Source organism: Aptenodytes patagonicus, chromosome 3 (assembly GCF_965638725.1).
Source record: "Aptenodytes patagonicus chromosome 3, bAptPat1.pri.cur, whole genome shotgun sequence".
Classification (NCBI taxonomy): domain Eukaryota; kingdom Metazoa; phylum Chordata; class Aves; order Sphenisciformes; family Spheniscidae; genus Aptenodytes; species Aptenodytes patagonicus.
In genome coordinates, this window is record NC_134951.1 from 38999221 (window position 1) to 39014774 (window position 15554).

Sequence of the window (15554 nt, forward strand, 5' to 3'; positions counted from 1 at the left end):
TCTAGCTGCTTCACAGCAGCTTCGTAACAGTTCAAAGCTCCTTCATAAACAGGGAAGCTTTTATGACTAGGAGATCTTATTTCAGTCTCCACAGAAGCTTTGAGTTAAGGTATCCAGACATCAAAAGACCAAGCAAGTTCAGTCAGAAGACTACATGAAACTAGGTGCGATCAATCCATACAAATACACTAAATGGAAGCAGTAAACACTGCATAGGTTCTATTTTGCTGTGGCAAAAAATGAAAGAACGAAGTTGCAGCTGGGATGCCCTGATCTTTATGCTCGTGGTTGTGGAGAGTGTCATCATACTCAGCGTTACTGACCCATATATAACCCACATTAAGTTTTATTAGGTAAAACCCACAGGGTTTAAAGTGTGGCCCTGCAGAAGTCTGCCTGGGAATCTGAGAACTCATAACATGACCCTTATAATAATTTAAATGAAGGTACAGACATGTTATATCAAAATTGGCTAGACAACACAGTTATCACACCATAGAAATGGTGTTAAGGGTAGTCAAAACCATGCTAATTTATCAAGAAGGAAGCTAACTGTGACTGAGTTGTTCCATTAGACTTCCCTATTATGCTAAATCATAATGCATATTAGTTTCCCCATCCCCAAATTATCACAACTGAAGTACAACACTACAGCCATTACATCAATAACAGGGGGTGTGTGTGTTGTGTGGAGTTCTAAAGAAACTCCATACCTTGTTGATTAACAGTGGAAGATTTTACTTTGCGCTTGATTTGCTTCTCTTTCTCCGGATTTTCTCTTGTGGAATTATTCCTAGTGTTATGACTGTAATCAGACTGACTAGGGATTGATACAGTATTCTGGTTCTTGGAATGTTTGGTTGAATTCTCCAGTACTAGAAGGACAAAAAGAAAAAAAAATATTCAAGTTAAGTAGTTTATACCACATTCAATCTTATCTGGCTAAAAAGGAAGTCATGTTCTACTACAAACAAACAATTTGAATCAATGATCTAGAAGTGAGAAAGCTTCCTGGATAAAACAACATAGCCTAGCTTGTTCAGTTTTCCTCTGAAGAACCTCAAAGGCCCAGCAACTTGAAAACAGAACCAGTCTTAACTGAGACAAATACATTAGATTTCCAAAAAGCAAGTTTTATGTTTAAAAACATTCACAGCTTAATAAAAAAACACAATCAAAAAAACAACTTGCCTGACTTTCCTGACCCTGCAGTAGTATTAGGCTTTGTAATTAAAGGCTTTATTGTTAAAGGCTTTGCTCCTGAAGAAGTAGATGGTTGCTCTGTAACAGCCACATCTGTTATCCCCCTATTGCTTCTAGTCCGCACAAGGGAAGAGGTTTCAGCTGCTTTTCCATTCATCTGAGTTGGAGCATGTCTCAGTGCTGCTGACCGTGCAGGTGCAGAAGATGAAGAGGTGGCAGAAGTTTCTGCCTTCAGCTGAGGTTTTATTAATCTCCTCTTCCTTTCAGGGCTGCAAAAGGAGTTAACAATTTGTATCCTGGATGACCACTTTTTTATTTTACAGAAATAAATAAAATTAAATGCTAGTATCTGAGATTGTGGGAGTAAAACAATCATCTCTGTATGAAGTATGTTAAAAATATGACATTTACTGTGGAAATTCATGTAGTTCTGAGCCTCTGAAAAGTGAACCTTTAAAAGAAATGCTATAGTTATATGACAAAGCATGATGCCATCACTATCCTAACGATGCTGTTTTACTGTACATGTTTAGTGGTTATTTCAATTTTAAGCACTTCCACTAGGATAGCTCTAAGTAAAGTTTAAAACTCTTCCACATCATAGGGACTTGCATGTCAAAGCTATCATTCTGCAATATAGGGAATAGTAAAGGAAGTATTAAGGGAAAAAACCCAACAAAACAAACCCACACTAAGTTCTACTGTTTAGGTATGTCAAACTTGCCCAGCATTTCATGAATACTGTAAAGGAATTAATAATGTACCTGGATGCAACACTACTGGAAACTGAGCTGCTTCTACTTCTTTTTTTCCTTCTTTTCTTTATTGTATTTCTTTTATGAAAGCGTAGGGCAGATTTATAATCTGATAAAATAGAACTTATGTGTTCTTCAAAGAAAGCAGAAAGGCGCAAACTCATGCTGTAGATCTAAAAAAGAAAAGACAGTAAACAAGCAAGTTTTATACTTTTCCAAAGCATCATTTTACTTATTTATCATTGAACAATAGCTAGAAAAGCAAATTGATTAATATGGAAATGTTTTAAGGAAATTTACAGCCTGTCTCAACAATTTACACTAAATCCATGTGTAGGTTTGCTTTAACTATTTTCATGGCTTTGAAGAGTGTATTACAACTGAAGATCACACACAAAAGGAAAAATTAGAAAAGCCACCTTTCCAACTATCCCTTTTCAACTGCCTGTCCAGAACGCATCCCTTTCTAGCTTCAGCAGAAACCACAGAGAGATCCTTAACGGGATTTTACTGTATCATACCTAGTGTCAAGAAACCTAGTTTTCTTCTGTATTTAAGTTGCATCCTTATATCCTATATATTTGAACATCAGTCTATTCCTCTTATGGGTGAATTGGTACTACCAGTGAGTTGGTTGCAACAGGTACAATAAATGTATTAGAATTATGTAGGTGCACATTTTTCTTCCTTCCCCCCCCCCCCCCCCCCCCAGCCTTGGATGATTTACAGAGACACCCAATCAAACTCAGTTTAGATCACAACTAATTATGTGAGCACAGTTGCTATTAATTCTGGAAACAAAAAACACAGAAGTGAACTGTCTAGATACTTTGAGAGGGGACACGGCACCTTCTTAGAATATGAAACACAAAGACAATATTAAACAGTTGCCTACTAATGACACACCAAACAAACTATCTGAGTGCCAGACTAAACAGTAAGTGTGACAGATTCTGCATGCATTACTGGATAGGACATCCCAAGAAATTTAATAAGAAAATATGTAAAAAACTATATAAAAATGTCTAGTGTGCCAAGGGAAAAAAAAAGCTGACGGGTTTAGGTTTACTCTTCAAATAAGCATCAGTGATGCAAAGTTAAGATGCTAAAAATATCACTGAAGGACAAGTCAGAGTAAAAACATCACCATTCAACAACTATGTGTTGCACACACTGGAATTACATAGGTTCTGGAATATTAAAATGCTTGACGTCAGAACCTTCCACTTTTACTTCTAAGTAAAATAAAGAAAGGTACAAGTGTACTACTATACCAGTCTGTTTGGAAGAAACATGAAAAAATACGAAAATGTCAGAAGCATCTGTGAAACCACACGGAGCTAAGGTAATGTCAAGCATTCTCCTATCTTGGTTTGAGGAGATCAAGAAAAGAAAGAAAAACCACAAAAGAATCCAGACCTGCCCAAAAAACCCTGACCTTTGATGCAACCAAAAGACAAGAGACTGATTCTTAGGCAGCGGGAACAGGGAGTGGGATTGTCTATTACTGACTGAAGAGAGATCAATCAGTGATCATTCCTCCTTGCTAGTCACCTACTAAGGAATTTGTCCCTGCGTTTTAAGACAATGAAGTCCTGATGATTAATTTGCTATTTAGAACAGCCAAACATAAAAGCTACTAATAATTCTAGTCTAACACCTAATGCATATTAGTAGAAGAAAAGCTACACAGAAGCCTTGCACATGCATAAGTATACATCTGTAACTTTCACTGCCAACAGATACGGCGCCTACAAGTCAATTTGAGAGAAAATATTATTAACTCTACCACTGTCAGGGCATTTCAGTATCAGCTCAGTAAGAATTGCTTTATGTAAACAGTTCTGTTTTCCAGAAATCCTAAGTGCTTCATTACAATCTCACTGCGTACTGGTGAACTGCATAGAATTTCCTTATCCTCTACTCTCTATACCTGGGTATTTCAGTCTGGGGCAACCTCCAAAGTGGAGGAGTTTGGGGGTCTGTTTGTGTGTGTTTTGAAAATATAGTTTCTTCCCCAAATTATCAGTTAAATTCCACTATTGTACCCACAATCATGTTTCTACAGATATTTCCTTCAATGTGTCTCTCCCTTTAGAACCACTTTCAAATATTTACTTTTGAAACACACTTGCAGAACATCAGAACTTTAGGCATTTAAACAGCATACATTCCTTTCCTTTAAAATAAAAAGCTATAATACTTTCTCAGAAATGTTCATGTTTGAAGATCAGAAATAATTCAACTTATTTTTAAAGTAATCAATTTCACTGTCTCTCTTTTTTTCTGTCCTGTATTTTTCAGATAGAAGTATTCTTTCAAACAACAAAAAAGAAAGAAAATAAAGTCTTACCCTTGATCTTTTACTTGGTGTATAGGCCTTGGAATTGCTGAAAATAAGTCTCACATCTTTACATAACTCCATCGGTGACTCATAGTTGCCAGCTTCCAGTGTTTCTCTAACAGTAGCAAAATCCATAGGAGTGTCAATAATATCTCTATAATCCTGTTAAGAAATAGCACAGCAATGTATTACTTTTTTTTCCCCCAAGTCTTGATGTATCATTTTCATTAGGATGCCTTTGATAAACCTATTTAAACCAAATATCCTCTTTAAATAGGTACGGAAGACTGCTAAAGGCATTTTATGCCTTTCTACTCATACACAATGTAACTCCTCACAGACATACTCAACAGGATTGAGGTTAGAAGTTAAATGATACAAGATTTAATTCATTTTGTAAACAGATTTACTGAAATAGAGAGCTCAAAATTTTGTGTCCTAAGGGTTATACTACTGACACATTGTCATGAAGACAACCGTGATATGGAAGCGTGACCACAAGCTTTCTGGGTGGCTTGACAGCTCAAACTCGGTACTAAGCCTAATACTGTTTTTACGTATTAGCTTTAAAATATGAAGTTTGAATATTTGAACCTGATCAGAGGTTTAGCACATCCCTGCTGAAACCTGAGCAGTTTCCTAAACGGAGACCTGACAATTTAGGAAAGTAATATGAAAATAATGAAAACTCCACAGGCTTAAATAGGACCCTGTTCAAGCCAATAACAGAACTTCTTTTCTAGGCTATGGAAGAAACAGAAGAATATCCATATGACAAAAAGCTTAAATACCAAAATTAACCAAAAAGTTAACTTAATCCACTAGGGCAAATAGAACCTGTATGAGTGCCTCTGAACGTTAAACAGGTTTGTGACACCAGGGGGCAGAGTGTTTCATGCCCAAGCCTAGTAAGGTGCTCTGCATCAGCTCATTTGAGAATCTCAAACACAAAGGACCACTTGTAGTTGGCCATGGCAAAAAGTTTAGGTTACTTCAAAAATTACGGTACCCAATGGCTGCAGAAGTGTCAAGACAGACCTACTAGTGACTTCCGAAAGAGAAGCATTTCTTTTCTCTAACTGGGACGATTAATTTCCCCCAAGTTAATCACCTTAGAGTGATCTTTTAAAGAAAAACTTAAGATATGCTGGATGGAAAGCATGCAAAACCTTTGCATTGTTACTTAAAGTAAAACGAGCCTAAAAGGCTAGAAGAGATCCAAGGCAACAAGACTTTCATGTTCAAATATTCTGTAGTTACAAATGGCTGCTCATGGCTATCTGAACTCCAGTGTAATCACCCAGGCAGAAAGCAAAATTTGGGATAGTCATTGTTACTACAGTTAATGGCTCACTACAGTTCTTCAGTGGGTACTTTTTCTGCACCAAGCCCAGATGACTGTGATATGAAAATTACTTCTAGTTTTTATACTTCTGAAATGAAAACAAAAAATGATCCATAACATCTGTCACATGCAACAACCAAATGTATGCACTTCATATATGACCATTTTTCACTCAGAAAAGGAGACACATCTTAATTGCAAAAGCTGTAATTTACTTAACAACATAGGCATCTCTGAATATAAAACATTTTGTAACTGAAGTATTTAAGAGAGCAGAGAAGTACAATTTCTTTTGAAATTACTTTATAAAGACAATAAACGTTATTATCAGGTGAAAACCAAGCACTGAAAAAATTTCTGTCAATAGAACTGCCTGAAGTTTCAATTAAAAGAGCTGGAAAAATGTTCACAGTTGAAAAAAAAAAAACCCAAACCAACCCACACCACCTAACAACTGGATTATAACCAGCCTTCCTGTTCTAAAATACTCACCGGATATTCAAGGAGATCCACTGGTTGTCTAAACGGTTCAGAGTCTTCGCACTGAAAAATGAGATTCAGCAGCTCCTGGCACTGCTTCTTCCATGATTGAATGTCATATGACTGAGCTCTATTACGTAGCCGCCGCTTTGGCTGATGATCCTGAAATGACAATATTGTCTGGTATATATTAAATAAACTAGCTGTTTTTACAAAATCTAATGGAAAAGGTACCCTGCAGGATATAAATTCTAATTAATGAATTCATAACATGCAGCAGCACAGACAGAAATGCTTTTACACTGAACAGCTCAGTAGAAAAACGTCACTTAAAGTTCAAAACTTTCCAAAAGCTGACATTACACGATAATAAAAACATTTTCAGTTTTACATTCTTTTGTTTACAAATGCATTTCTCATTATTTATAGCACTATAAATCATTTAAAAAAAAAAAAAAGAAAAAAAAGAAAAGAAATTACCTTTCTTTTTCTAGTGGAAGTTCCTGGCACATTTGTATCTTTCTCTTCTTCCTTTGAGCAAGATAATGAGTCGCATAAAAAGGTTAAAAAAATACAAGCATATATGAGTAGGTGAGTTCTTTTATACTTCGCTTATAATCTGAGTCTATACAGTTCTATCCCTGCCCCTCTGGGAAGCATTTCATGCGACCATCAGTTTTGAGAACCTCTCAGAAGTCTAAGAAGCATCTAAATTCTCCAGTAAACTGTTAAAGCTCTCTGCACTAAAGGAGGAGAGGAGGCTGGATTTTTACCCAGCTTCCCATCTGACAAAAAGAAACGTTTAATTGACAGAAAAGTACACCCCACTCCCTTACAGTGACTGAAAACAGTACTTTCATATCCAGTAGGACAGAGGCAGTGGGCCCGTTTCTCCAGTCTATCAATGCCAACGTCTAAGACACAACCACTTACCTCATCCGAGTCAGACAACACTTTCTTCTTCATTGCATTGTATAATGGAATTATGTCATAGCAACTCTGGTCTCTGTGTAAAAAGAAATACACACTAACATTTATTTTCCATCTTCACCTGTGAAATCAACTGTATTTTGCCTAGGATAAGGAAAATGTTTATGAAGCCATTCCCAAATAAAACTATAAAGTGTTTAGTGCTATATGAATACTAAGAGGACTGCAGTATTAACAAAAGCTAATCTTCTGCTCAAAAAGCTGTAAAATATTATCTGCACTCTGTAAAATACAGACCACTTAACAGTGTCAACCTTTTAAAATTAAAAATCATAATCCTTTACCATGAATTTATTAGCATTAGAAAAATCTAATACTATACCACATAAGGGCTTTGGGGCCCATCTAGCTTTGTAAGAAACACTACAGTGGATTTAGTGTACAAAAGTGCAATTTAATACATTAGCACCCACAATCTAAGACATTTGAAATGTAGTGTTTACTTGTATAAGGACTGTTATATACAATGACACTGTTATTATATAAACCTGCATAATTAAATCAGCAAAACAAACACTGATATTCAATTCTTGTATAACAGAGCAAACTCCTACAAAAAGAAAGCCCAAAGGTGTTCTACTGTGCAGCAATACAAACCACCAGAAAAAAAGGAGTGAACACTCAGCAACTCTACACTGGAATCATAATCCGTAATACAGGCTACTGCGATTATCACTAGAACAGCTGGGGAGAAGGTGAAAAAAAATCAAGCAACACCCCCCTCCCCGTTTGCTGCTTTTTAAAAGACTTAGGTAACTTAGAGACTAAGCCTTAGATTCTCAAAGACATCTAGATAGTTCACTCTCGTTAGAACCACGGGGTTTGCCTTCCATGGTCTAGGCCTTCTACCCTACAGTTAGAACCCTAAAAAAAAGTCTGGGCTTTATATGCACTGTTAGTTCACTTAAACAAGTATATTAATAGACACAAGCTATAGGCCATTATTAAATAAGAATATCCATGCATTGCACTCATTTAGCTAAGCCAATTAGAAACACACACTTTGAAAAACTCTGAGCTGCTTAATTAATCAGAAAAAACTAGTAGAGAAGCCCTTTAGATACATATCTGTTCCTAAAGGTGTATTTCACTAAAACGTTTAACATCTGAAGCAGTTAAGTACTTTTCACTCTCCAGCCAATATCAGAAATCACAGGAACTGAAGATATCAAAGATTTATGTATGGAGTGAAAGTCCTAGACTTCCAAATACATAATGCAACTCTAATGTTTTTAAGAACACACGAAATAAAAAAGAACAAGATTCAATTTAAGACTGAGAAACTAAATCACTAAAAATGTCATGATTTTTGTTAAACTAAGGAAGTATCTTGCTGTTTCTACAAGGTGGGAACAGCAGCATTCACTGTGTACAAGCAAATCAAGGCAGCAGACACACTCAGTAAGCTCTTCTTACGAACTTTAGGTCTGCACGTGTGTCAGCTGACTGAGAAATCTGAAGCATTTCTCATTGAGTTTTTCTATAGACAATAATAAAAAAGAACATCTGAAAACAACTACTATTTCTGTTGACTACAAAGCCTCCAATTTTTATTTTGCATATCAAACACAATTTTCAATCACATTATAAATTGTAAAGACTTTAGAATTAAATGCCCACAATTATGTTAACATAGGCAGTATTCAAACTCAAAATTAGAACTCCTAACTTACCTATAAATATATCTATCACTCCATGAAGATACTCAGACCCATTTTTACCATTTAGCAGAAAGTCTCTTGAAATAAAATGCCATGCCAATCAATGTGCTATAGAACTTCATCTTGTTTCGCAAATTTACGTATTCTTTGTCAAAATAAGCTTTATTCTTTTCTGCCCCAACAGCAGACAACAGGCTTATTCAAGCTGCAGAACTCTCTCACTTTAAAATTCAGATTTGAAAAGGCTAAATACCTTGGTAAGAGACAGGAATAACAACAGACCTACTAAGCAACTCACTTTATGAAGTGTAGCAGAAGATCTGTGACAAATTTGGCAGATTTGACAATAGGACTTCCGGGTTCATTAAATGTGCGAGTATTATGTTCTATGTACCGGACTTCCCACATTAATGAAGAAAGGCGCCTGTATATGAAAGGAGAGAAGGGGAGGCGGGGGGAGGAGAGGGGAAAAAAAAAAAAACCAACACAAAACCAAACTTCATTTCTAGCAATGTATATGGAACAGGAGAAAAAGCCTTACATCTTTCTTCCAATGTATCATCCCGTTCTTTTTTTTTTTTTTTTTAACATTAAAATCAGAAAACATGCACACTTCGATATGTTGCCCTATGCCCAGCAGAAAGCAGCTTGCCCAAGCTTCCTGCTCTCATGTTATGTCCTGCAGTAATTTATACAAATGGCTTTAAGTATATACAGCTGATGCTCCTCAGGAAAATTCAGCTGTGACGCTTCAGCTTTTATTATTCCTTTATGATATACATAACCCACCCTATATCACCTCTTAAGTCTCAGCTGAGGATTAACAAAATAAAAAATTATTAAAAGTATACATTTTTCTGACAGATAGACAATCAGAATTCCTCATGTAGCTCTGATTTAATGACCTAACTACAGAATAGCTACATTATGAAAAATGATGCACCAAAGCAAAACTGAAAAAATTATATCCAAATCTAAAAAAAGATGCAATAAAAAAAGCAAATACATACTATTTCAAATAAAAACCTCTGACAGCGTAGAAGTTACAAGTATACACAATCTTCTATTTTCATACTAGCAAAACATGATGAAAAGAAATGCTGCACAAGTGTTTTGTAGAGTGAAGCGGGGGATCATTTAACATGTTTAGCGTAGCATAAGTGTTTATATGCAATTTAATCATGTTTATGGGTCCAGCATTTAGTTCTATACAATGCCAGTAGTGACTGGCAAAGATCATATTTTTTCTGTTTTGTTTTGCATTTTTTAAAAACACTCAGGCATGCTAAGACTCCTGGTTCAGAAGAGAAAAAATATGTTTTAAGGTAAGCCTCATGAAAAGCTACCAAAATCACAAGTGATCTGAACAATCCCTCCTGCAGAAGGTAAAGAAAAAAATTTCACTGGAAAGCACAAGGTAGTTGCTTCAGGCCTTGGCAATACTACAAACTAATAAAACCAGATTTACTGAAGAAGGCATGCTGATTACCAAAACCAACTGCTTATTCTTTTGACAAGAGAAGCAAAATCCAGCAGAAAGTCCTCGCCACCTCTGATTGCAAAGCAGTACATTATAGAAGTGAAAGCTGGATTACCTTATATCACACAAGAAACATGGAACAATAAATGTGCATTATTGCATTATAATGTGTAAAAAACAGGGTTTTTTTAAATGAAAAAGTTATTTTAATTTAGAATTCAATCTTCAGTTAGTATGCATAAAGTACTACAAATTAACTTTGAAGTTTGGCCCAAAACAAAATGCTATCCATGTTTATTCAAAACAAGTATTAGAGGGACACTGATTTTTCAAACCAGAAATATCCAAACCACCAAAGGAAACAGAAGTAATTTAAAGGAGCATACTCCTACATAGGTGATATTTACTGCAAAAAGATACAGCAATTGCAATCATAGTTTAGGAAAATGTCAAAACAGTGTCAAAAAGGTAAAACTTAATTTTGTTGCTGTCCAACAATTTAGAATTTCAAAGCCAATAATTCAACATGCTATTTTCTGTGCAGCTTCTTAAGTGATAACGCAAGATTATTTTTAAGCGCATTAGGATAAAAACGCTTGAAATATTTCTAATGTTTCTCTTATTAAAAAACAGATTTTTTTTTTTTTTTTAAATTAGAAAGTGTAAACTTAATCCTTTTGACTAAAAGTCATTTTACTAACCTAGTCTCTGGTCCTGCAATTTGAATCTCACATGGAACAAGTCATTTGCATAAGCAGGAATCTGAATGCCACGTAATTCTAAAATACATTTTGGAGAAGAGATGTTCAATCCTTTTTAAAGTTTTATAAAATGGAAACCTAGCTCAAGGACAGAAGCTGGGAGAAACGGAAAGCACACACCTGTACCCATCTCCTACTTGGGTATTACAAGACAAAGAGCTACCAAAAATATGGTCGGCAGTATTTTACAGCAGGAACTGAGACTTGGATCTAACCTGTAAAATCTGCTTTCCAGTCTTTGTTTAATGGAACTGAGGTCTGTGGGATATGCCACAACAGTGCAATACATTGGGTAAGCTTGAAGATCCACAGGTGCCACAAATGCAGAAGCAATATCTAGACAGAATGAAAAAAAAAAAAAAAAGATAAATAATCAAAGTTATATACCACAAGAGTCCCTTAGCAGTTTCAAGATTCACCCCCCCGCAACATATGCTATTTCTTCATGTTTGAAACACATAGCACTTTCCCAAAAATAACAACAGTAACTACTCTAGATATTCTGAACAATTTGTGATATTCTACACATAAAAGTGCTTGCTGAGGTGTATGCTGTAAGTACAATCACTGCAGTGACTACCCATTCTGTTGTGCATGAAGCACCACCCTCCTCAGAGACATGGCAAGCGCATGCAAAATACACACATCTGAAAAGTAGATTTAAATGTATAAATTATACATATATGAAGACATGCAATTCAGTATTGTTATTTACAACACAGGCTCATTTAATTTGGTTTTATATTGCCACTCTCCCATCTTCAAACAAAGCAATGCATTACATTCTTACCATAAAAGTTACAGTACTATTTCTATCTCGTTAAGATATGGGGAAAATCCACACTCAAAATAAAATAGAAACACAACCTCCAATCCCTACCTAACAGCAAAGAAGCCTTCTAAAACCAATCCACCGTAATGCTAGAAGACTGCTGAGCAATTTAAGTCTGTGCACCTACACAAACTTGGATTTTTTCCTCCTGTGCTTAGAAGCATCGAGTGCTTAGATACGTCATTCTAACATTTTATACCTCAAGGGAAAACTCCGTAATACAAAAACATAAAAAAACCTTTAAAGTCTCTCTCAAAAGTCTTTAAAAGCAGAAAATACGTTGTTGCTAAACAGACTGCTCTTCTTCTAAAAGCTGTTTACTTACTCTTATGAATGTTCTAGCAACTGCTACTTTTAACCGATATGCACCACATATGCTATAGTTAAATCCCAAACTAAGCAGTATGCCATACAACATAATGCAAAATGTAAAACCATTACTCTTAGATGACACAGTGAAAACAACTAAAATTTCCTCACAATTTTTTTTAATGTAATTCTGTAGTTTGGATTACTACACTGTATGGATATTTCCTTTCTTTTGGAAGCAAAGGGAAGCTGCTTATGCAGTATGTCACTGAAGAAGCCATAATGTGGGACATTTAGGTATCAGAAGTATTTCGAGAGTTAAGAGTTTTCTGGCTTTTTTGAAATGTGTCTTACCTTGCTTCAAGTACTTCAAAAATAAGTTAAAAAAACCCCCTTATCTGTGACAACTTATATTTTTAATTTATGACCACTGTTACCCCAAAACTTAAGACTGCTGACTTAACAGTTTGCTCATCACAAAATATACAAAAGACTTATGATTCAGCCTGTATTTCACTGATGGATCTCCATCTCAGACACCCATCTTTGATCGTGTAAATGTTGCAGTGATGTGTTAAACCTTTTAACAACTATCTTTTCAGAAGCTGCCTGTAAAGAGTAATTGCGCTACAATCAAATACCAAGCAGCTTTTCGTTAGTTAATCAATTACTTTTTCCTCAACATTTTGCACAACTAAGGCAATATGGGGGAGAAAACGGGAAATAGAAAAGGCTAATACAGGGGAAATCTACACATAGGTATCCATTCTCTAAGTAAGTATGTAAGATTTTTTTTCCACTATCTGCCCGTAATATAGTTCCATCATAAAGTTTGCAATTTTAACCCCAACAAGAGATTCTGGTAGCTAAAGTAAAAAAATCAAGTACTTGTTTTTAGCATGTAAAACCCAAACCCCTACCATATGTCAAATTATCTACCAAAAAGCAATAGTTACCTTTGAAAACAGGAGAAAATTTAGGTTTTATATGTACTCACTATATGAAAAAATTAAAAATGTGCAATGAGAAAGTTTTGTTCCAGTTAATCAAGATGTAAAGGTGTATTTTATCACATTAATTTTGGTAATTGCAGAAGTACACGTGAGCATAGTCTGAAAAACATAACACAAAAACATTTCCCGTATTATCCAGGATTTACCTAGAGTCATGAGTTGGTTTATCCCTGCAATAATTCTGTCACACTCCTCATCTCGGGTCCTGGAACCCCACTCTCCATCCAGAGGTTTGTAGAGCAGTGTTCTACGTTCATCATCTGTTAAAGGAACACTAGTTCCCAGTTCTTCTGGAAATACAGCTAGAATGTAACATGAAAACTAAATAAAACATAAATCTTTGTATCTTGTGTAATACATATACCTGTAATTCAAAGATATATAACATCATTTTACTAACTGAAACAAATGCCTAAGTTCTTGATTTGCTCAAAGACATTTTGGATGCACCCAGTATCCTTTCTGTATATCATTGTATGTTAAATTTAAATCCTTACAATGCAGTTTGGTGTACAAGTCCTCCATGAAACAAGATTTATCCTCTTCCAAATAACTAATTGTAGAATTTATTTTAGAACCAACTAAGACACTCCTTTATCACAGTTAAAGTTTGTAGTTTTTGTTTTTTTTTTTTTAAACCCAAAATTCTTGGTAATAAATGATTTTGGTAATGAATGGTCGATGATTTTCAGATGGATTTTAAGATAATGACTTTGATGTGGCGCTAAAACATTCTCCAGGTAGTGGTTCCACCTTGTCACGGTTTTGTGAAGTCAAATGCTAAAATTATAGCTCCTGAGCAAGCAAATTAGAAGCGCCATCGCCCTAGCATTCTTGAGGACCCACCCACTTTGACAATTCATAATGTAACAAGAGATTTTTCAGAGTATGATGCAAAGTGCTCCTCTTTAACAACAACTTTTTTTTTTTTTTTAAAGGAAGGTGTAACAAAAGTCAGTATTTGTGGATACAGCAAAAAAAATCAGGTTCAGCTTTGGTTATCTGCCTATTTTAATTAATTATTTTAGTTATGTTATCACTCGACATCTGTATATTACTTATGATGAAGAGGTACCCATTAAAAAAAGGGTTGAACCAAAATGAAAAGTTGAAATGAACACATTTAAAACTTAAAAGAATTAAGAATTATTTATGGTTACTTATGAGTGGCAGTATTATCAAACGTTCCTAGAAAACACAAGGAAAAAATGCTGATTCTACTTTGTTTTTTAACCAGACTTTTATGAAGTCTTCAAAAAAAACCTAACAGAGGAAAGAAGCAATACTACATTCTTGTCTGTGAACAGTGCCCATGCTATGCTGTCCACTCTGCAGCACATCCATCTGCCACACGAGCTGGGCCAGACAGGGAGCAAATCCTGCTATTATCAAACTATCTCACAGGCGCATGTTGCATCCTCAGTGCACTGAACGTCTGCAGGCATGCTGACAGGTCTCAGAGGAGCCAGTTTCCTCAAAGCTGACATAGGGCACAGGTTTATCTTCAATCCTCCCTAACTGTACAAAAAGTTAACTTTAACTGTACATCATCTGTTATAAGCTTTTGTAACATTTCTGTCTATTTCCAACATACACTTCGTTTGTCTAAGTATGGCTGTATTTTTTTTTGCAGTTCATTTATCTTGATACAGTTTTAGTTTTAACAATTGATTTAAGGATGTTCTTCAAATGCAACTGGTTTGTGGGCCTTCCCCTCACTCCGCAAGAGAAACAGGATTATTTAGGTAACACCATACGGTTTTTTTCTTCTTTAAATACACTCTTAAAGCAAATGATATTATTAATGTACCATACCATTACTTGGTATCAGCTCCATGTCCCAAGGGCTCATCTTCTCAGTATCACCATTGTCCCAGCTTAAAAATAACCACATTTAATTATCTACTAATATTGCTTCAACAATGTAATTATTTAATGTTTGTAACATAACTTATTTATATACCACAGAGTATTATAATAAACTGGTACAGTGAGATGCAGGACTGAATTTAACGAAAGCTAGTTGCTTAGTCAGTACTTCAAATGAAATAACTAATGAAAATAAAAGATTGAAGATAAATTTGCTAACCAGACATTGTAGCACTGAAATAAGCTATCAGGATAATCAGGCTGAAGAGGTTCCTGGCTTTCAATTGTTCCAAACCACCAAGCATCATCTATCACTGACCTGAAACGATCACCTAGGTAAGAACACAAAATAGTTTCATCAATACAAGGCACCTTACTCCTCCCAAGAAAAGCAGTTTTTAGATACCTTTGGCTTGATCTTGAATACAGAAATCCTTTTGAACGCTTGTAGCGTCAACAGGCAAACATGAGTCATACTCAGTTAAAAAAAAAAAAAAAATCACCGAATTCTT

At 35.3% G+C, this 15554-nt stretch overlaps 1 protein-coding gene across 3 annotated transcripts in view; it reads right to left on the reverse strand.

The window, feature by feature from the left end:
* PHIP (PHIP subunit of CUL4-Ring ligase complex) overlaps nt 1–15554 on the reverse strand; it is a 121452-nt gene that overhangs the window by 7511 nt on the left and 98387 nt on the right. For all 3 annotated transcript variants that reach the window (XM_076333122.1, XM_076333121.1, XM_076333120.1), the window contains 12 exons: nt 15263–15374; nt 14989–15050; nt 13320–13475; nt 11235–11355; nt 9077–9202; nt 7061–7133; nt 6608–6658; nt 6140–6289; nt 4312–4464; nt 1968–2131; nt 1192–1472; nt 714–875 (listed from right to left, as the gene is read on the reverse strand). In XM_076333122.1, coding sequence (XP_076189237.1) covers nt 714–875; nt 1192–1472; nt 1968–2131; nt 4312–4464; nt 6140–6289; nt 6608–6658; nt 7061–7133; nt 9077–9202; nt 11235–11355; nt 13320–13475; nt 14989–15050; nt 15263–15374 — 1611 coding nt within the window. The remainder of the gene's footprint in view (nt 1–713; nt 876–1191; nt 1473–1967; nt 2132–4311; nt 4465–6139; nt 6290–6607; nt 6659–7060; nt 7134–9076; nt 9203–11234; nt 11356–13319; nt 13476–14988; nt 15051–15262; nt 15375–15554) is intronic.